Genomic DNA, 23,164 nt, shown 5'->3' on the forward strand with positions numbered 1-23,164 from the left:
TTTGTTGCTCTTGGAAATGCAAATAGTACTCTGGTATCACAGCGCAGACTTCTCAGGGTCATGCTGTCTCCTGGCACGGCCGCTCCAGACCCGTCGCCATCTTCCTTTCCCAACTTTTTAATGCTACAAGTAACACCCATATGCACTTGACCTAAAGTTCATTAATTGTTAACGTATGCCACGTGCTTCCCCTGTATAAGCAAGTGTGCAGACACACCCACGCATACCTTTTTTTTTTTCCTGAACCATTTGAAAGTAAATTGTAGGTATTAGGAGGCTTCACCCAAAAACACTTCAGCATGTAGCTCCTAGAACAAAGGACATTCTCCAACATTACCGTAATCACTTCCAAGAAGTGGAACACTGATGCAATAATATTTTGTAATAATCAGTCTATAAGCAAATTTACTCAGTTACCCCAATAATGTGCTTTATATCTGAGGGTTTTGTTTGTTTGTTTATAGAGAGGGGAATCCAGGATCCAATCAAAGATTATACAATTTGTACTTAGTTTTCAGTTTCTTCAGTCTCCTTTAGCCGAAAACAGCTCTCCAGGCATACACGCCCCCACTCCACTTTTAAAATTATAACTACTGTTTATTTTGGACATGTGCTGGGTTTCATGGTGGATACATTACATACAGAATTTTTTTAAATTGTGATAAAATTCACCATATTAACTATTTTAAAGTCTCTACAACTTTCTCTCCCCCATGGTGTCTCCTCTAATATCTCAGCATCCATCTTCAGTTGTGGAGTATGGTGACGACTCTATACCCTAAAGTTGAATATGGTACTCTGATGGGTTCTGGAAGTCAGTTTTTTTCTCTCCAGGCAGGTGCACCTTGGTAAAGATCATATGTCTTTTAAATTGAGGAAAGAGCTTACTGAGGAGCAGTTAAGAGCCTTCACCAAATATAAGGTCAGAATTACTGCTAATTTTATACCATCTGTTTCACTAAATATTTTTAACTCCTACCCTATGCAAGATGCCATACCAAGTGAAGGAAAATGTATAGTTAAGTTGGGAGAGGGGAGGTTGATGAAAAGTAAATTGTTAACCATAAATCAAGGTTGGTTATAAATGTTACAGAGACCTACGCTAAGCATTCTGGGGATTCAGAAGCCAGAGAGGAGAGAACTCATCTACCTAGAAAGCTTCCTAGAAAACACAGCATAATTTTGAAAAGTAGCAAAGAGGACAGAGGCATTCAGATGGAGGGAATGGCTCAAATTCATGCAGAATTCTGGGAGTAGGGTGCATGTGTCCCATGATCTGCACAGCATGAAGACAAGAGAGACCCAGACACGTGACCTGGAGCCATGCCAGAGCCATATGCAGTGAAAATCCCAAGTCAGAGACATTCAAAGAGCTGAGCAGAGAGGGGGAAACTGGACAGCGGCTGTGGGCTCAGGAGCAGGAATGTGAGTCTGTGCAACACCCACGGCTTGGAGGATGGTTTTACGTGCAGGGCAGGTGCAGAGAGCACTGGGGGCAACCCGTAGTAGCTGAAGCACAGGACACACGTGGGCCAGAGGGGATAGGACACAGCTGGGACTCCGTGACTGAGGGGTTCGGATTTCATTGGCAGGACTTGCAGAATCAGCACATGTTGTATTTGTTTGTTGAGGCTGCCATGACAGTTACCACACACTGCAGGGCTTAAGGAAAAGGAATTTATTTCCTCACAGTTCTGAAGGCTGGAGGTCCAAAACCAAACTGTCAGCAAGGTTGGTTCCTCCTGAAAAGGATCTGTGCCGGGCGTCTCTCCTTGGCTTGTAAGACGGCTGTCTTTTCCCTGTGTCTTGACATTGTCCTCCTTCGGTGTGTGTGTGTCCTAATCTCCTCTTGTGAGGACACCTGCCACATTGGATTAAGACCCATTCTAATGACCTCATTTTGACTTAGTCACCTCTTCAACGACCCTGTCTCCAAATAGTCATATGCTGAGGTACTGGGGGTTAGGGCTTCAACATATAAATTTGGAAGGGGCGGGACACAATTTATTTAGCCCATAACACAGATATTTAAGCTTGGGAATGTGAGCTTCAGGTAAACTAACTTGGCAGCAGTGGGTAGAAAAACATGTATCTTGTCAGATATGAATTTGTTTTTTATATAGAATATATTTTTCTTTCTAGATTTGGAGTCCAAACCAGATATTTAAATGAACTTATCTCACTTTTCAATATTTTTTTTGCAAGACAAACAAAAGAATGTAAAATCATTTTATTGGCAAATCATCTCACTTAGGAAAGGCACATATTAGGTTAGCATTTAAATTTAATTTGGTGTGTTGTTCAGATTCTTTGCATGATCTTTTAAAAACAAAATATCAAGTATTTTCTGTCAAGCCCACAGTGGAATGCTGTTTTCTAACTGTTTAAAAGATGATATTGACACAGATGTAGCACAACCAGGTCAGTGTGAGTGTTAAGGCTGCAACTGCCGCCGGCATTGAAAGGGAAGGAGCAGTCACAGCCTTCGCATCGCTCACCAGGACAAGGACAAGGATGGGCAGGCGACCCTGAGGCCCTCGTGTATTGGAGACCTAGTGGTGCAGGGATCCTATTCTGTGTGTCCAGGGGACTTCATCTGACAGCTGAGTCCCAGCAGGTGACTCAGTGGCCAGGAACACCTGGAGACACAAGGTGTATGTCAGAAAGCTGAGAAAAAGAGAGATTGGGGGGCGGGGAGGAGTCAGCATCACAGCTGGATGACACAAGCCCTCAAGGATGATGAGCTTTTATTCAAGGAAGATGATCAATTAAATACTGAGCTGTCCATCATAAATAAGTAGAGTCTTAATAAAGATATAAGAAATCTCCCTTCTTTTTATTCTAGCTAACGACCTATTGGCCAATCCCTTCTTTAAATTGTCTATTTTATTTTACTATTAGTGGAGGGGGGGGTCTTGGTCTCTCCTCACAAAATCCGTACTTTGAGCTTAAGGTTCACAATCTCAAACTCAATTTCCTGATACTTGCTAATCAGAGCTAGACAGCTCACCACCCTGGTGATAATAACACACCTCTCTTATTTCTGAATAGTGTATTAATGTAATGATCAGAATAGATTTCTTCCAATTAAGTCTTTAAAAGTGATTGTGAACAGCATACTTAAGAGCTAAGCTACTTTGCAAAGTTACCCGATAAATCAGTAGAATCCACGGATAGGCAAAAACTAACACAATCTGCAGAGTGCACAGTCCCCTTTTCCATGGGGTCAAGCGTGTATAGACACTGATCCAAGCCCAGCCAGCTTACCCTGGAGTCATGGTGGCTCCTGGGAATCCATCAGGGAAGCAGGCAGGTAGGGGAAAGAGAGCAAGCCGGGGACACTTGCTCCAGGGAAAGGGCAGGTCACTTTCCAGCCGCAAAAGATCCATCATCCTCCATCACCCAGAAAAGAGAGGAATCATCATGTGCTTTCCTTCGTTAAAATCTGACACTTGGATAATCAGCTCTGAGGAGCTTAAAACTTCACTGGGACACTACATTTCTTTCCATTGAAATCTATATACTCCCATAGTTACATGTTTCCTAAAATCGTTTCTGTGGATTTTAAGTGCTTTGGAAATATTTTCCGGAGACACTACCCTCTAATTATAAAAAGTTATTGGGTCTGTGTTTCTATAAAAGCTCCCTGTGTTTAAAACAGTAAGTGTAATTATAATGATCATTTTAACCTACTGTGTCTCCACCACCCCCAATGGGAACTCCATGGGTGGCTTTGACAAGTTGCTTAATGGGTTTCTACAAGCTGTAGGGAGAAATAAAGTTTTATGCATTTGTATTTAGCTTTCATTATTTTGGTAATTAAAAAACCCAGCTAGATAGAGGAGATCCTATTTTGGATGAAGAATTTCAGCGACTCAAGACAGAAGTTAGCAACAAACGGGTCATTCGCAATCTACAAGAGGTAGGTAACTTTCCTTTGTTTGGAATCTAATTATTGGCAGCTCTTTAAATGCTTATTTTTAAAAATGATGAGCAATTTTTTAGAAATCCCTTTACCAAGAAATATTTAATAATTTTTAATATGCTTACATTTTCAGTGTTTTTTACTATGATTTCGCAAGTAAAGCATCAAAACTTGTAGTTAATGTTTCTTTTGAAATTAAAAGCATCATATACTTTGGCCCCTCCTCTCTACCCCTCTACTTTCTGTTTCTTGGTCTCTATATTAGTCCATTTATGTTGCTCATAACAAAATACCTGGAACTGGGTAATTTATAAGAAAACAAAATTTATTGCTTACGGTTTGGGAGGCTGGGGAGTCCAAAGTCCAGGGAACACATCTGGTGAGGGTCTTAGTGGTGGCAGCTGTGACCCAGGGGTCTCACAAGGCAGAAAATGGTGGAGCAGAGAGAGACTAACCTCTCAAGTGCTCTTCTTTAAAACCCTTGGAACCACACCCCTGACCACCATTATTAATCCATTCACTATGGCATGATCCTACAGTCCAATCACCTCTTCAATTACCATAATAGGATTTCCCACCCTCAACAGTTACATTTGAGGGATTTAAGCTTCAGTGAGGTTGGGGGGCATCCAATCTACAGCTGTCTCCTTTTGGTTTCCTTTGCTCTCTGAGCCCCTGTCTGTAGGTCCTCAAGGTGGGTCCCTGGGCCTCCGTTCGTTGCCCCCCCTCCCTTGGTGGTAAGGATACAAGCCCAGAAGTTGGAGCCAGAGTTCTGGTTCCCGCTCTGTGATAGATATGGGACCTGGGAAAAGCCTCTTATGGTACCTTAGTGTCTTCAGATGTAAAATGGGGACAGTAGCCCCTCCACTGGAATATCCTCTGTCATGTGATAGTTTCTGGTTAAAACTCCAACTTTTAATTTTAACAATGAAAAAATTCTTCCTAATCTCCCCATCTCCATCATTCTCACTTTTCTTTGCTGGGCTGGCCATATCTGAATTATTTTTAACCTCTTTTCTTTCCCCTCCGTCCCACATTTAATCTGGCTACAACGTCTTGCCCATAGCTCTTTTGCAAGGCCACATCCGAGTCCAGACTTTGGGTCTCACCCTCAATTAATACAACAGGCTTTCTGTTCATATACCTGTCCTGCCACCCCTCTCCTCCACAGCCCACTGCATATGCCAGTGTGGGACAGATTCGTTTCTGATGCCTTTTTTCTTCACATAGTTTCTCTATTGAAGAACCTATAGTGTCTGAGGCTCTGGCTGGCCTCCCCCCACCTCAGGCACCCTTTCCTCCTCATTCATTTACTGACCTATGCACGCGGGTGCCCGGGATGTGCAGGTACAGTGTTGGTGCTGCGTGCACAGAGCCGAGCAAAGCAGTCCTCCTTCCCAGACAGGGGACCGCACGGTCCACTCCTCTCAATTCCGGATGCGGGGCCGGCACCCACCACATGGGCTTGATTTCTGTGTGGACTATATTCTCCCTCCTTGGGGTCATGTGTGTTTCCTTGAGCTTCCCTACTAGACTATGAATTTCTTAAAACCCAAATTTTGTCCTCCACTTTTGGCCCCCAAATCAAGAAGTATTCCCTATAATGTTATGTCCACTAAAAGTGCTTAATAAATGCTCACTAAGTGGTGGAACAGATAAATAATAACTTGATTTTGGATCAAACTCTAAACACTTTAATCAAATGTTTATGCCAGGAGTTAAAATTTAAAGGTAAGATATGCCTATATTTTATATTCACAGACAATCAAGGAATTTCATCCTAGTTTTGATCCACTGGTTAATAATACTTGGGTCAACAGGTTCAGGGCACAAAGACGGTTTCAACAAGCAGCACGCAAGGTACGTCTCAACACCAGATTGAAATTTTGATTTGTTTCGTCATCAGCACAAGGAAATCGAACAACAGCCTTTTAAAATAACGTCTTTATTGAGAGACAGTTTACATACCATAAAATTCACGTTTGTAAAGTGTGCAATTCAGTATTTTTTAGTATATTTACAGAGTTGGGCAGCCATCACCACTATCTAATTTTAGGACATTTTTATCTCCTCAAAAAGAAATTCGGTACTCATTGGCAGTCACTCCCCACTCCCTCCTTCTCCCGGCCCCTGGCAGTGACTAACCAACTTGCTCACTCTTTGCATTTGCCTGTTCTGGACATTTCATATAAATGGAATCATACAATATATGGCCATTTGCAACTGGCTTCTATCATTTAACATTTTTAAGATTTATCCATGTCGTAGCATGCATCAATACTTTGTTCCTTCCTTTGCTGAATAATGTTCCATTGTTGGGACAGACCACATTTTGTTGATCCACTCCTCAGTGCACGGGCGTTTGTGTGGCTTCCACCTTTTGGCTATTATCAGTAATGCTGCTACGAACATTTGTGCACAGATTTGTGGACATATATTTTCAATTCCCTTGTGTGTATATACCTAGAAGTGGGATTGCTGGGTCATAGGATAACTCTAGAACAATGGGATTTTGATCAGTTATTTCTAAAGAAAGCAACTGTGAATTCCTGTGGGATCTTGTCTCTGACATTAGGCTTATGGCTTCCCCTTCAAAGGCACCGTCTTCACTGAGCACATTTCTAGCCTCCAGTGGATTCCTGTTATCAGGATAAAATGCAGACATCTGAACCTCTCATGCCAATAAAGGGTATAAGGTCCCCTGGTCTGGCCACACCCCTCCAGCTGCCCCCTGTTCTGTTTTGTACCAGTCCTCATCTTCCAAACCCACCATGCTCGCCCCTCTGCAAGCCTGTGATTCTGCTCCTCACCTTCAACTACAGTGCCTGTCTGTCTCCATCCCATGGGTCCACACCTGTCCTATGGGCCACCTCAAGTCCACCTTTCCTCTAAGAAACAGTCCTTGGAAGCTTTAGCACTTCGGGAGCTCCTCGGTGCCTCTTGTATCTTATGCTGCCTGTAGATCTCTCGTCCCTGCCGCTTGTGTAGCTTTCCTGAGGGTCAAGCCACACTCAAGCAAGGGAGAGCAGTGGTTAAGACCTGGGCACTGGAGCCAGACTGCCTGTGCTTAATTCTCGTGCTGCTTCTCAGGAGCTTTCTGATCTCAGACAGGTTACATATCCTCTGTGCTTTAGTTTCCTCATCTGGACACCAGCAGTAATGATAAGGCCTGTCTCGCAGGGTTGTTGGGAAGGTATAAGGGACTCCAGAGTTTATGCTCCAGGTTGTCTTTCAGGCAGTCCTCTTAGCCCAGACTGACGACAGTCCCGGTGGAGAGAGGCAGAGCTTGCTGCCTGGGTGACCAGCTCACCAACCTCCGAGGCCCTGTAGAACCGGTGTCCCCAGCAAGGCTTTGCCTGGGTGGTCTCTATATATGCAGAACAGGGGCTGCCACAAGATGCTCAGCGCAGAGAAGAAAGTGGCAAAGAGAGGCGGTACAAAGCCATGCTCCAAGGGGGACAGGCACAGCATTGATAATGAGCAAACGGCAGCAAGACTGGCCAGGCTGGCTTACCACTAGTGTGACCCCTGTAGCCCTCTGCAGTGAGCCCCACAGCCTGAAGAGTGTGGCCAGTAGCTTTGTACATTGTTCTGAGTGTTTGCTCTGTCTCTTCTTCGCACGCCACAGCAAGCACTGTCAGTTCTAGGTGCCAGTATGTCCCCAGCCTATTGACTTGCCATCTCCCAGCTACAGACACCCCCCAGGCCCCCAGCATCTCTGGCCTGGACCACTGCCACAGGTCTCCCTGCTTCTGGCCCCACACAGCAGCCAGAGTAGTATTCGCAAAGCTTAAAGATGACAGTACCTTCTGCCAGCTAAAACCCTCCAAAGGCTTCCCATGGCAACTAGAATAAAATGCATGATTGTTATCAAGGCTGCAAGACCTCACTGGATTTCTCTCTGTCCCTTAAATGCATATATTTTCCTGCATCGGGATCTTTGCACTGGCTAGTTCTTCTGCTCAGAACCCTCTTTTCAAGATCTTCCCATCATTCAAGTCTCAGATAAAACCACCCCTCCGCAGAGAGGCCTTCCCTCATTATCCTTGCATAAGTGAGCAGACCCCTGCCCATTTCCAGCCCCTTCAGTCACACCTTTGTGCATTTACGTTCTTATTTCCTCCATCGTATTTATTGTGTTTATTTACGAGTTTATTGCCATCCCCCCCAACACACATGCACACACACCCCACACACATATTCGGAACATCAGCTGCGTGCAGGCAGGATATTCGTTTGCTCTCCACTGTGTCTCCAGTGTCTTGCACAGAACTGGGTACAGAGTAGCCACTTCACACTGTTTGTTAAATGAAAGAGTCCTTTGCAGAATGGAAAGGAGTGTGAATCATGGAATGAACGATCCCTTTGGCCGCAACTCTGGGCACAGGTGGCCTTCACCTGCGGTAGCATCAGTTCTGAATGCAAAGCTTGGAGGTGAGCAGTTAGCAATGCCCATAATCCATAGCCCTGTGGCCACAGAGTCACCCTTGTAGTTTGTCTTTCAGCTCTGAAAATAGCACAGCGGTAGCACTACTATTCATATATCCAGAAGAAAGTAGAAGTAGTCACTCTATCCACTCTGGAAATAAGAGAAGATTGGGGCTCATAAATTGGGTGGGACCAGGCCAGATGACAACTTGGTCTTTTTATGTATTCAGGCCAGTCAACATGGCCTAGACCTTGAAGTCCCTGTGGCCCCTGTCGAGGACAGCATCCCCTCTCTCTATGAACTTTGACTTAGATGGGTGGCCTCAGCCCTTGGTCATGGTTTGGGAAAGTGAATTTGGTTGAATACCAAAATGAGCATATATCAATTAATAATTCTTTCCCATTCCAGATCATGATTCAGCGACGATTACTCAATATGTTGAATGCTATTCGTGAAATGGACAGGAAGAGTGTGATAAGAAAGCTGAGCCACGTGAAACAATCAGCACAAGGTACAGTCTCGCTGTGACACACACACTGATCATTCCTCTGACATGAGGTTTCTTTATGATGAAGTTAGCTGTGTAGAAATAAAATATTTTCATAAATCGCATGTCTTAGTTTCCTATTGCTGCTGTAACAAATCACTACAAACTTAATGACTTAAAACAACACAAATTTATTATTTCACAGTTCTGGAAGTCAGAAGTCTAAAATCAAGATGTTGGCAGGGCTGGTTCCTTCTAGGCTTCAGGGGAGAGCCTATTTCCTTGCCTTTCCCTGCTTCTGGAGCTCGTCTGCATGTTTTGGCTAGTGGCCACTGCTCACTTCTCTCACCTGCTGCTTCAGTTGTCACATCTCCTTTTCTGACTCTCACCCTCCTGTCTCTCTTTCATAACGACCCTGTGATTACAGCAGGCCCACCTGAATAACCCAGAATAATCTCCCCATCTCAAGGTCCTTAACTTAATCGCATCTGCTAAGTCCCGGTTATTATAAGGTAACATATCACAGGTTCTGAGGCATGGGATGTGGACAGCTTTGGGTGCCATTACCCAACCTGTCACATGACGTAAATCAGATCTCCATGCCAGATCCAGCCAAAATACCTGCCCAGTTGATAATAAACAAGGTCAACTGACCCAGACCATGTCATAAGGTCTCTGAAGTTTGCCCATGGCTCCACCTCCTGTTTTGTGCCCTCACCAGAGAGACAGAAATAGTTATCATTTATACCAGTCAGTTGACTGGCCAAAAATGGTGTTTTCTCAACATAGCATTTGCACATAAACCTTTTTTTATTTCATATTGTCTTTGCTATTTAAAGAAATTTTAATCCTCTGATCCCCAGGTTGGCTGGGGCTGTTGGAGGGCCCCTCTCAGTAGCTTTGGGGAGCCCAAAAGCCATATCACCATCTTCTCCCAATATATGTGTTTCCAATCTATGGCTCCTGTGCAGTCCACGGGCAGGCCCTGACTCTCCCTGGCCTAAGCCCCTGAGTCGGCCCGGCCTCCCCAGCCCCCTGAGCAGCAGCCATGCCCCCTCTGCCTCTCCACTGAGATCCATGTGCATTTTTGTCTTTCAAAACATTTTATAGCACTTTAGTTATTCCTTTTTTCCTCCTGTGTTATTTTTATTTGTGATGTAGAAGTCTCTAATAAAGAAATTCCTTTTTTTAACAAAAAAAATTGTGAAACTTAGTTGTGAATTTTGTGTGGATATCTGTAAAATGTCTTCACGTACCTCATTAATGTAAACATTTTCTTTTCTGAATTCATCAGAGATATTTTAATTAGGAATTATAGTTTTGGGGAAGTAAAAATAAAATTTTTAAAAACTGGAGGAGGGGTTGAGGTAAAGAACAAAGGGGAAACTAAAAATGGAAATATATATTTATATCTGTATACACACACACGCAATATTCTTTTTGAAGTGGAATGTGACAAACACCCACTAATTGGTGCATGGCATATATGCAACTAGAGACAGTGGTTTTGCATAAAAACACTTTAAGAACCCCTTAAAAGCACTGTTTTGTTTTTCACCCATAGACAAGAATCTCTCCAAATACCTTCGGCCACGGATCAGTCAGGATGATTATTCTGTCCACTTCTCTGTGTCACCCAAGGAAGTGCTGCCCTTCGCCTTCCCGTCCTACAGTCCTCCTCAGGGCTCCAACGAGTTGGTGGGTGCTGTCATGCTGTGGGGCGGGGGCCGGCATGATCAGATGGGTTTTGGCAGATTGCTGGAAAAGCTCTGTCTCAGCCTCAGTCCTTTCACCTCCCCTGAGAGGCTCCCAAGGGAGACCTGTGCCCAGGGAATTGTGACCAGTGGGAAACCAGGGATCATCTACTGCTGTCAGCTTTGTACCTGGTACACCTGCACAGAGCTCCCTGGTGGCTGGGGCTGGGTCCTTCCCAGCCTGCAACCCAGCATGAGCACTGAGCCCTGCCCAACTGTCCTGGAACTGGGCCTAAAAGCAGAAAGGCCCAGAGAAACCAAGATGGCCCCGCCTGGCCTGGAAGGCAGGCTCTGCTCAGCTGAGCCCTTCTGCTACCTGGGCAAATGGGGATACCAGAGAAGGGCCTGGGCCCAACCAAGTGAGGAGGGAATGTGGCCCCAGAATCTGACGATCTAAACCATCAAGTTCACAGGTCCACCTCTCATTCTCTCTTCCTCTCTCTCTCTCTCCTTTTCTCTCTCAGGGTGGCAGGAGGTGTGACAACTCATCTTTCTTCCCTTATGGATACAATGATGCATTATAATAAAAATCATAGTTAACCCTTGCAGTGCACTTACCATAAGTCAAGCAGTGTCTTAAGCGCTTCAGTTGTGTTGCCTCCTTTTATCTTCTACAAATCTATGTGATAGGTTTATCCTTTTATACGTGAGGACACTGGGGCATAAGGTTCTGTAGCCAGTAATAAAATATTGCTCAAGTTCACACAGTTAGTAATAAAAAGTGTCCTTAAGTTGATATTGTAAATGCATATGCACCTAAATATTTGTTAAGCACTATACTTTAATCTGCTCAAGAATTACAGGACTGAATTTAGAAATTTCCTATGTTTTCTGCTCTGATAATTAAATGATTCAAAAGATCAGAATATCTAGCTCCTAGGAAATAATGAATCTGTGACTTTTAAGCAATAATACTCTGACAATTAATGAGGTAACAAGGTGATGGGTGAAAAGAGATCATCACTGTGCTGTGGAGCTCACCTCATTATTTTTGAACAGTTCAAAGCTCTCATATTTCATGTGGTATTCTTGTTAGTGCTGCTAAGACTTCTCTGCTGTTCAGGGTTGATAAAAAATGAATTGCTCAGCACTCTTGTCTGTAAAAAAGAGTTTATTAATTTATTCCAGAAATACTGTATTTCATCAGTTCTAAGATGCACTGTTTTTACATTTAGCATCTTTGAAGTTAGAAATTTTCTTATAATCGATGGCATATTACCATTCCATTATATCAGTCTAATGATGGTGTATTAGATTAGGTGAAGTATGGTATTTATTGAGTATCCACCATATGCCAGGCACTGTTCCAGGTTCTTTGGGTGTCTGAGGCAGATTGGCATGCAGGAAGTTTATTAGGTAGCGCTTGGGGGATTAGCACCTGTGGATGGCAGGCAGTATTGGACAGAGAAAGAAGTATCACTGCCATCCACCTCAGCAAAGTCCATAGCTGAGCCCACGAGGAGCTCTGAAGGTGGCACAGGGTGAGAGGACCCGGCACTTGTACATCGGCTTCAGCCTGTCACTGGAGGCGAGCTGCCCGGGAGGGACATGTGACCTTGAGTGAGGCGTAGGACCTAGAGTGAGGCTGCTCCCTTCAGCCAACGCAACTCCTGAAGTGGGTTGAGCCCAAGAGTTGTTTCTATCAACAGGGCTCCTAGAAGCTGGGGGACTAAGTCCTGCAAGCCCGAAGGGGACTCTGGGTGACACATTGCCATGTCCATGACAGCAGAAAATAAGAAAGAAGCCATCACATACACTAAGACACATAGAGGAGGGGATGGCCAGGGCTGCCTCCGGGCCCCACAGATAGCAGCACCCGTGGTCACGGGAAGGACCGCTCTGAGAGTAGAACTGTTCACATCAGGTTTCAAACTGTAATGGAAATAGTGGCCACTGCTGCTCAGTGTTGATTAATCATCTGTCCGTTATTTTTTTATTTTCACATTTTAGGCTCCTGATGGCCTTGGACTGGTCCCAATTAAGCCTTCAGAAGTTCAAATCAAGCAGAGTTTTTCCTTCTTCAATTTGCAGGTCAGACCTGTCACATAGTATTAATTGAGTTTCTCATGAAGTGAGTAAAATATTCTTGAATTTGAATCACATTATTTTGTTAGTTTTGTTCTATTATAGATTATACTTTGCAGCATACTGTGTATATTTTTCTGCCATTATTTTATGGTATGTGGGAGGTACAACAGATTCTTTTTTCCTAATGTGGCTTATGGAAACCAAGACACATGATATATTATGCATACATGAAGCTATCTGAACTAATATATTAGAAACTTCAAGAAAAAACATAAGGTGAGGTGAACAAAAAATTAGTCAGCCTTTCTTCAGGTATATGACCTCTTCTGTTTTTGAAAATATAAATATCTTAAATTGACAAGCCATTGTTTGGTATATTTCTACATCTAAGCCAAATGGTACGGGAGAGTAATAATGAGCCCTCATGTGCTGAAATTCAGAACAGGGCTGAGGACTTGCACTAAAGTCTGTCCAGGGCTGGTCCAGACTAACAATTGCCACAGTCTGGTGGCTACGACATGGTGCTTGTTTTACTTCTACCATGAGGTAGCTCAGAAATGCTGTTGTTGAGAAGTAGATTCCACCAAATGTTAATGGGTTTTTAATGCTGTTCAATCAGTTGTCTTCTTTCACCCTCAGGTTCCTCAACTGTACAAAATTAAGAGGTATCAGCCTTTCTCTGTCCACAAAGCTTCAACAAGTTACAGACCTCAAAAACTTGCTCGAGCCCTGAAGCAAGGAGCAGAGGTAATATGTCCCCAACCTTCCAGAATCATTCTCACCTTCCCCCTCTTGTCCTGGCATCAAAACTAATGTGCTGCTCTGGGTCCTCACACAGGATGAGGTCACCACCATCATAGCCCTCCCGAAACAGGACTCCAGACCTCGGCTCTCTGGAAAGACCTCAGTCTTGAGCATGAAGCCACCAGAGGCCTTAGCCATGTCTCCAGACTATGATCCCCTTTATATTTTTGTAAGTGACAATTGGCTTGTGTTCTATGTTCCTTTATTTCAATTACTCTATAAGAAAAAGGAAGTATTAATTGGGAGTAATTTTTATCTTTGGAATTATCTTCTAGCATTAAACAATATCTCACCTTTGAAAATGCTTGCCAGCATTGTTTGGAAAATATCAGTGTTTCTGTCTTTTAACAGTTACAGCATTTATTTTTATGACAAGGCTAATCATCTTTTCTAATTAAATATAATATGTACATACAGGCCAAAGAAGAAATCAAAAGAGAAATTAGAAAGTATTTTTAACTGAATGAAAATGTAAACAAACATAAATTTGTGAGAAATTTATAGCACTATACACCTACATTAGAAAAGAAGAAAGGTCTCAAACCCATGTCCTAAGCTACCCCCTTAAGAAATTGTAAAAAGAAGAGCACATGAAACCTAAACTAAGCCAAGAAAAGAAATAAGTATCAGATCAAAAATCAAGGAAGCAGAAAAAATAAGAAGTTCTTTATAGAGAAAAACTGGTTTTTTGAGAAGGTCAATAAAATGGATAAACCTATAACCTTACTGATCAGGAAAGAAAGGTAAAAAACACAAAATACTGGTATCAGTAATAAGAAAGATGACATCACTAAAGATTTTACAGATATTAAAAAGATAATGTTAATATTGTGAAAAATTTTATGCCAGTAAATTCGACGATTTACACTAAATCCACAACACAAATTCCTGTAAAGACACAAACTATGAAATCTTATTCAAGGGGAGATAAATAACCCAGAGAGCTCTATATCTGTTAAAGATTGAATTTGAGGATAAAAACCTTCCCACAAAGAAAACTCCAGGCCCAGATACCTTCAATGGGAAATTCTGCCAAATGTTTAAGGAAGAAATAATACCAGATCTACACAAACTCTTCCAGAAAATGGAGGAGGAGAAACTATTTCCCAACTCATTCTAGAAGCCAGTATTACTCTGATACCAAAGCCAGACCGTACAGTTACAGGAAAAGCAAAGGACAAACCAATGTCCTTCACGAGCATAGATGCAAAATTTGTAACAAAATTCTAACAAATCAAATCCATAATTATAAAAAAAGACAGTGTATCATAAGCAAGTAGGGGCTTGTGCCAGGAACACAAGATTAGTTTAAAACATTTAAAACTCAATGTAATTCACATATTAACAGACTAAATAATAATAATAATATGATCTTCTCAATAGATACAGAAACATTATCTGACATCCATTCTTGATAAATACTCTCAGCAAGTGAGGAGTAGAAGGGAACTTTCTCAACCTGATAAAGGACACCTATTAAAAACCCAGAGCTAACATCAAACTGAATGGTAGATGACTAAATATCTTCTGCCTAAGATCAGGAATAATACAAAGAGTCTGCTCTCACTAATTCTATTCAAGATTGTAATTATAGTCAATGCAATTAGACAAGAAAGGAAATAAAAGGCATCCAGATTCCAAAGGAAGATGTAAAACTGACTTTATTTACAAACAAAATTACATATAAAAATACAACAGACTCTACAAAAGGTCTTCTAATAAGTGAATTTAGCAAGATTAAAGGATGCAGTCATAATGAACTAATCGATTTTAATATATTTGACATATTTCAATGACAAAAAAAAATTAAAGGATTCAGGATCCCCTTACAGAAATCAATTGAATTTCTATAAACTATCCACAAACATTCTGAAATTGAAATTTTAAAAGCCACATCACTTAACAATAGCATCAAAAAATATGAAACATTTAGGGATAAATCTAACAAAAATGTATAAGTTTGATACACTGAAAATTATAAAACATTGCTGAGAGAAATCAAAGAAGACCTAATTAAATGGACAAATAGTATGTTGGTAAATTGAGAGATTTAATATTGTTAAGATATCAGTTCTCCCCAAACCATTCTAAAAATTCAACACAATCCACAATCCAAATCAAAAACCAGCAGGATTTTCTTTTGTAGAAATTGATAGACTCATTCTAAAATTTATATGAAAATTTAGATATATTCAAAACAGCTCTGAAGAAGAACAAGGTTGAAGGACTTACACTATCTGACTTTAAAGTTTATTGTAAAGCTGCAGTAATCAAGACAGCATGTATTGGCATAAAAAAACCAAACAGATCAATGAAACAGAATAGAGAATCCAGAAATATATTCATTTATACATAGTCAACTGATTTTTAACAAAGTTCAAAGACAATTCATTGGAGAAAAGATACTCTTTTAAACAAATAGTGCTAGAACATTTGGATATCTATTTACCAAAAATAAAAATAAATAAAAACAAAAGAACTTCAATCTGCACCTCACAACATTTATGAAAATTAACACAAAATGGATCTTAGGCCTAAATATAAAATGTGAAACTAGAAAACTAGAAAAGAAAATCCTTGTGACCTGGGGTTAGACAAGTATTTCTTAGATACAACGCCAAAACCACAATCCATAAATAGATAAAAAATTATTGGACTTTGTCAAAATTAAGAATTTCTATTTCCTTAAAGACACTGTTAAGAAAATAAAAAGGTAAATCACAGACTTAAGAATATACATGGAAATCACATATCTGATAAAGGACTTGTATCCAGAATATGTAAAGAACTCTCAAAACCCACAAAGGAAAAAATCAAAACAATGAAAATGCGACCTATGGAATAGGAGAAAATATTTGCAAACCATATATCTGATAAGGAGTTAATCCAAAATATATAAGGAACTTCTACAACTCAATAGTAACAAAAAAAAAAAAGTAATAACCCTTAAAAATGGGCTAAAGACGTGAACAGACATTTCCCCAAAGAAGACTTACAAATGCCCAACAGGTAGATGACTCAATGTTCAACATCACTAATCATCAGAAAAATACAAATCAAAACCACAATGAGATATCACCTCACACCCATCAAGAAGGCTATTATTTTAAAAAAAAATGTGTTGAGGAAGATGTGGATAAACTGGAAACTTTGTGCACTGCTGGTGAGAAGGTAAAATGGAACAGCTGCTATGGGAACAATATGGCTGTTCCTCAAAAAATTAAAAATAGAATTATCATACAATCTAGCAATTCCACTTCTGGGTATTTATTCAAAAGAATTGAAAGCAGGAACATGAAGAGGTATTTGTACAACCATGTTCATAGCAGCATTATACACAATGGCCAAAAGGTGGAAACAACCTAAATGTCCATGAAGAATGAATAGGTAAAGAAAATGTGGAATATTCATACAGTAGAATACTGTGCAGCCTTTACAAAGAAAGAAATTCTGCAATATGCAACAACATGGGTGAACATTGAGGACATCACGCTAAGCAAAATAAGCTAGTCACGGAAAGACAAATACTGCATGAGGTGTCTAAAATAGTCAGATTCATAGAATCAGAGAGTGGGATAGTAGTTGTCAGGAAATGAGGGGAGGGAGAAATTGGAAGTTGTAATCTATGGGCATACAGTTTCAGTCAAGAAAGATGAATAAGCTGTAGCAATCTGCTATAAAACATTGTATTTATAGCCAACAAAATATGCATTTAAATGTTTGTTAAGGGGGTAGATCTCATGTTAAATGTTCTTACCACAATAAAATTTAAAAAATAATTTTTAAAAAGAACTCTCAAAACTAAATAGTAAGAAAATAAACAACCCAATTTTAAAATGGGCAAAAGATTTGAACAGACACTTCACCAAAGAAGATAGACAGATGGCAAATATGCCCATGAAAAGATGCACAAAAGAATGCATCAACAAAATGCAGATTAAAAGCTTGGTGAGAAACCTCTTAGAACATCTAAAATTAAAGAGACTGCTGATGGGAATGTAAAATATTACAACTACTTTGGAAAACAGGGTGGCAGTTTCTTACTAAGTTACAGAATTAGCAGTAAACATACACCTACCATATGATCCAAACTTTCCACTCTTAGGTATTAATCCAAGATAAATGGAAGCAGAAGACCTGTGCAAGAATATTCATAGCAACCTTACTTGTTCCCAAAAATGGAGGGGAAAAAGTGTCAATAGGTTAATGGATAAACATGAATAATTTTCAAAATAATTATGCTAAGAGAAATCAGACAAAAAAGAGTACGTGATATATTGTTCATAAGAGTTGATGGAAAATTTAAAAATAGAACCCATTTGGCCTTGATGCTAGAACTGTTCTCTAACAAACAGTGACCCACAGGTCATAATATTGAACATTCACAAAACAAACAAAAAACTATAATCCAAGCCTCTATTTGGCCTGGCGGAGAAACATATTTACACAGTTAAGACAAAGTAAATGCTACTTACTAGTTTCCAACTTTTAGAGACAACAGATAAACACAGCACGAAGGTCTTGGTTGTGGTTCCCGAATGAGAATGTTAACAATCTCAGTAACCTCAAAGTAAAATTGTGGAAGAGGAAGAAGGGTACCGGAAAGCGTAGGCATGATAATGTTCTCGTTTCACCTGAAGAGGAGTTGAAATATTCAACTAACAATGAAACAAGAAATAGGGATATAAGTGCATCATTTCAAGTCACAAAGGTAACCAACTGCAGAACAATATAAATTGTTCTAAGTAGAACAATGTAATTTTCAAAATTGGAAGGAAGTTTGGACAGGGCATTTGTATACATGAGCAAAATATTTATCTTGCATAGTAATGAGTCAGTAGATAGTGTCTGAGGTTGATAGTCAAGAAATGGAAGAATAAGCATATTGTTTAGAGTTAGGGTAGTAACCATCAGAAGCATGAAACCCAGAAATAAAGGAAAGAATAAGCCTCTGGGATGTCAGCCTAGAAGGGACCACAGGAGCCCATGTCTTTTCATCACAAATCCTTGCAGCCTGAGTGAGTCACTACCATATGCATACGTTAATCTGAGGAAAATTAAAATTAAAATCATCGTGGGTGACCACTCAGACCACTCACTCTGGTACCAATGGCCACCCAGGGGGATCTGAAGTACAACGACTATTGGAGTCAGTGCTATTGCAGTCTCCAAAAAGACTACATTCATTAAATTTAGCCCATGACAGGCCAAGAGAGCTGGCCACATAGCAACTTCATGTGCCCTCAGTCAACTAGAGCAGGAGACACTCCTGAGGCCACACTGGTAATTTCCCCTTCCCCACTGTTGTGCACCTTTGCCCCGTCACTACCCCCATAGGGGGCAGCCAGCCCCATCCCCCATCACACTGCCTCCTTCTATTTGTACCTAGCCCTCGCCTCAGCTGCAAGTGCTCACTGAGGTGTGTGCTTGCTTCTCCACTCCTGTGGGCATTGCAGACTCCCTCAGTGGGCATCACCACATCCCTGCCCTGCCCCCTCCTTTACATCATGAGTTCAGTCAAGAGCCTCTCCCCACATTCCCCCCAAGCTTTCCTCCTGGGCCAAGCTGCAGATCAGTCTGTCTGCATTAACAGCTTACAGTCTTTCCAGTATTCCTTTTTCATTACTATTTTACTTTTTTACTGAAGCATAATTGATTATACGTATTTGTGGGGTACAAAGTTGACAATGAATAGTTGTGCAATATGTGATGGTCAAATCAGGATAGTCAGCTTATTCATCATTACATTACGTAATGATTCTTTGTGTCCATTAACCAATTTCTCACTAATTTCTCATTAATCCCCCTTTCCACTTCTAGTAACCACAGTTCTGTTCTCTCCTTCTAAAATTTCAATGTATTATTGTGATTGTTGTTTCTTTCTTTCTCTCCTTCTTTCTTTGTTTATTCGTTAATTCAACTCCCACTTGTGAGGACATGCAGTATTTCTCTTTCTGCCCATGATTTTCTCCAGGCTCATCTATGTTGCTGCAAATGGCAGAATTTCGTTCTTTTTTATGGCTGAGTAGTATTCCATAGTATATATATATATATACCACATTTTCCTTATCCAGTTATCCATCGATGGAAATTTAGGTTGGTTCCATAGTCTGGCTATTGTAAATAGAGCTGTGATGAGCATGGGAGTGCAAGTTTCCCTTTGACGTGATGATTTCCATTCCTTTGGATATATACCCAGTAGTAGGATTGCTGGATCATATGGCAGTTCTATCTGTAGTTGTTTAAGGAACCTCCATACTGTTCTCCATAATGGCTGCACTAATTTATAGTCCCACCAACAGTGCAGAAGTTTTCCCCTTTCTCCACATCCTTGTCAGCATTTGTTATTCTCAGTTTTTTTGATAATAGCCAGGTTAACTGGGATGAGATGGTATCTCAGAGTGGTTTTGATTTGCATTTCCCTGATGATTAATGATGTTGAGCATTTTTTCATATACCTGTTGGCCATGCGTATGTCCTCCTTTGAGAGATGTCTATTCAGCTCCTTTGCCCATTTTTAATTGTATTCTTTGGGGGGTTTTTACTATAAAGTTATTTGAATTCCTTGTCTATTCTGGATATTAATCCCTTGTTGGACTTATAGTTTGCAAATATTTTCTCCCATTCTTAGGTTGTCTTTTCACTCTGTTGATTGTTTCTTTTGCTGTGCAGAAGCTTTTTCTGTTTGATATAATCCCATTTGTTTATTTTATCATTTGTTGTCTGTATTTTGGGGTCTTATTCAGAAAGTCTTTGCCCAGCCCTACATCCTGGAGTGTTTCCCCTACATTTTCTTCAAAAAGCTTTAAAGTCTTGAATCTTATATTTAAGTCTTTAATCCATTTTGAGTTGATTTTGGTATATGGTGAGAAGTACGGGTCTAGTTTCATTCTTCTACACGTGAATGTCCAGTTTTCCCAGAGTTCTTGACTCACCAACATCCCACCCTTGCATCTGGGTGCCTGGATGCCTCCCCAGTCCAGCTGCATGTCATTTATGTTATGAGGGGACATTTGTTTCTTGCCAGTGAAATTAGCATAAGCCAAGTGGAGTTGGGTTTTTTTAATTGTTAAAAAACTCACGCAAACAAACAAAAAGAACAAAATTTCAGTTTATTTGTTCCTAAATGTCTGAGATTAAACAACTGTGAGAGGGGAATAGCTACGTTATTGATTGGGACAAGAGTGGAGTTTTTATTCTCCAAGTCCTGGAGAGAACATTAAAAGGCTCTATGTTTTAGTATTTTGATATAATCACTCTGTGCCTGGAAATTGTTGTGCTGTAAAATTAGTAAAAAATAGGATTTTCCTTAAAACCATATACTACACCCAAATGGAGACTTTATGAATTAAAAATATTACCAAAACAATGTTAAATGTTGACATTTCCTAATATCTCAAATGTCACTCTCTTCTTTGTCTTTTCTTTAAAGTAGTTCTTAAGAAGCTATTTTTTGTTTTCAAAACCAGAAACTTATTCCCTTTTTAAAACCAGGTTACTTATTTAATAATTCCCCCCTAATTCATCAAAGTTAGAAACAAATACTTTAAGGCATTTTTAAGCTGTGGTTTCAATTATACTTGTTTCCATGTGAGTTTAGTAAATCCACATGGTATGTAGGGAAGCTCTTAAACCAGAAAAGTGACATTTATGAATGACTGTGACATTTTAAAACACTGCCAACTTGAAGACACCTCTGCTCTCCTGCTTCTCTTTCCTAGACGAGCTGACATGGAATCACAGTGTTAGTGCAAGCGGGAGCCATAGAGAACATTCGCTGGCGCCTCTCCTACGCCCAGCTTAGAAACTGGTAAACAAAAAAGAATCTTTTTCCTTCTCTTCTGCAGAATCCCAACCCAGGATTATTTGCTGTAAAGCGCCCTCTGACCTACATGGAAACTTTGATAGATTACCATCTGTGCTCTCACCCCAAGTACAAGTTCACCAAAGAGACCCATGATGGATCCAGCATTCCTGTCACCCAAAAGGAGTTTCTTCATCACACGGTAATGCCATCACCAGACTCACATGGTGTACGTAACCCCATGGTCTGACTTCCTCTTTCTCTAGCCCCAACAAGTATAGAAACATCAGAATGGATGAGGTGGCAATGTAACAAATGCACAGTTAAGGCAGTGGCTACAAAGAATTCCTTTCCCCACCAGGTGACCAACCTGATCTGAATATCCAGAGAAACCTCTTGAAGATTACCATCAGGCCCCTCAAACTCAATAAATCCCTAACTCAGATCATTATCTCTGCCCCACTTCCACCAACCACACCCCAAACTTTCTCCTCTTGTATCACCTACTTGCCCTTTTGTTCTATGGACTTGTGCAGTTCCCCATGTGATCTTTGGTCCCTACCCATGTCTAACCACCACTGGATGCCACCAATCTATCTGCCCCATGGCCCACCACTGCTGTGGGTGGCTCTCCATAGAAATCTTTCTTGCACACAAATCTGATCATGCCGTGACCTGTCTGCCTCTCCAGCCATGTTCCCCCCATCTCTATCACATGCCTGCACTCAACCACATTTGCACACGCAGTTGCCCTGCCTGGAGTGCCGTCCGATGAACTGCTCATTCTCTTTGAATGCTGCATTAGCATTGCATTCACAATAATCGAAGTAGATTTGAAGGTCACAGCTGCCCTCCATCACCAGGACATGTTGCTTGTGTGCCTAATGAAGCAAGGGAAAAAACCTCTCCTTTGTTCCTAATTCTGTGTGGTGTTATCTGATGCCCTTTGCTGGAGTGCTTGTCTGTTTGCTTCAGAAAAATTCAGTAAGTGTTAATGAAATTATAAACTTTGGAGCTAACTGTTTAGGACTGAAAAGTAGTCAGTTGAATGAAGTGGAAGTCCCTCCTAGAGTTTATCTCACCAAATAGTTCCTGTCCATACCATACCCTGTGCCGGCTTTTCTTACAGGACATTATTCCTGGAATAATGCACTGGAAGAGGTTCCAGTCCCTGGTTCTCTCCTCCCTGCCCGAAACCTCTAAGGCGGAGACGACACCAAGGTGAGCACTCTGTTGTCACATGAGGTATGCTGCCCCTCACATTACAGAGGCTATGATCCCCAAACGTTAAATGCCAATAATATGTTAAACCATACTTTTAAAACATGAGGGAAGTTCACTAGTTAGAGAAATGGCATGATGTATACCTGATTTTCATATTTTGAATTTATCTTAATTCAGATACACTTTTTAAAAAAAGTAACATCACACGTGGCTAACTGGCAATGCTTCAGTAAAAGCAGACAACCAATCCATATAATTCCACTGAAATATTCACAGCCAATTTTTAAAATTTATAAATTACCAAGGTTAGCCTTCTGCATCCTTCATCTCCAGTTCCACAGGATCCAGTTCTCTGTCCTACCACAGCATGGCATTCACTGTCAGCCCCACAGCTGTCCTCACACAGAGACAGCTCAGCTCCAGATACAGCCCCTGGCTCTGCTACAGAAACAGAACGGGTAGATAAGAATATTGTTTGGGCCGGCCCTGTGGCGCACTGCTACAGTGCACCGCTTGGGAGCGTGGCGGCGCTCCAGCCGAGGGTTCGGATCCCACATACAGACTGGCCGCTCACTGGCTGAGCGAGGTGTGGGCGCAACACCGAGGGTTGCGATCCCGTTGCCGGTCCCGGTCCGGTACGGGCGCGACACTGAGGGTTGCGATCCGTTGCCAGTCACGAAAAAAGACAAAAAGGAAAAAAAAAAGAATA

The 23,164-nt window shown here is 41.1% G+C and overlaps 1 protein-coding gene across 1 annotated transcript in view; it reads left to right on the plus strand.

Annotated features, from left to right (window-relative positions):
* The first annotated feature begins 840 nt into the window (after nt 1–840).
* The window catches only part of CFAP221 (cilia and flagella associated protein 221), a 39,154-nt gene continuing 16,830 nt past the window's right edge, over nt 841–23,164 (plus strand). Inside the window, exons 1-10 of the mRNA XM_008594893.1 lie at nt 841–922; nt 3,833–3,922; nt 5,687–5,785; nt 8,763–8,865; nt 10,406–10,539; nt 12,546–12,626; nt 13,263–13,370; nt 13,462–13,596; nt 21,275–21,433; nt 22,361–22,452. Coding sequence (XP_008593115.1) covers nt 860–922; nt 3,833–3,922; nt 5,687–5,785; nt 8,763–8,865; nt 10,406–10,539; nt 12,546–12,626; nt 13,263–13,370; nt 13,462–13,596; nt 21,275–21,433; nt 22,361–22,452 — 1,064 coding nt within the window. The 5' untranslated portion in view covers nt 841–859. The remainder of the gene's footprint in view (nt 923–3,832; nt 3,923–5,686; nt 5,786–8,762; nt 8,866–10,405; nt 10,540–12,545; nt 12,627–13,262; nt 13,371–13,461; nt 13,597–21,274; nt 21,434–22,360; nt 22,453–23,164) is intronic.

This window comes from Galeopterus variegatus, unplaced genomic scaffold (genome assembly GCF_000696425.1).
Source record: "Galeopterus variegatus unplaced genomic scaffold, G_variegatus-3.0.2 Scaffold11815, whole genome shotgun sequence".
NCBI lineage: Eukaryota > Metazoa > Chordata > Mammalia > Dermoptera > Cynocephalidae > Galeopterus > Galeopterus variegatus.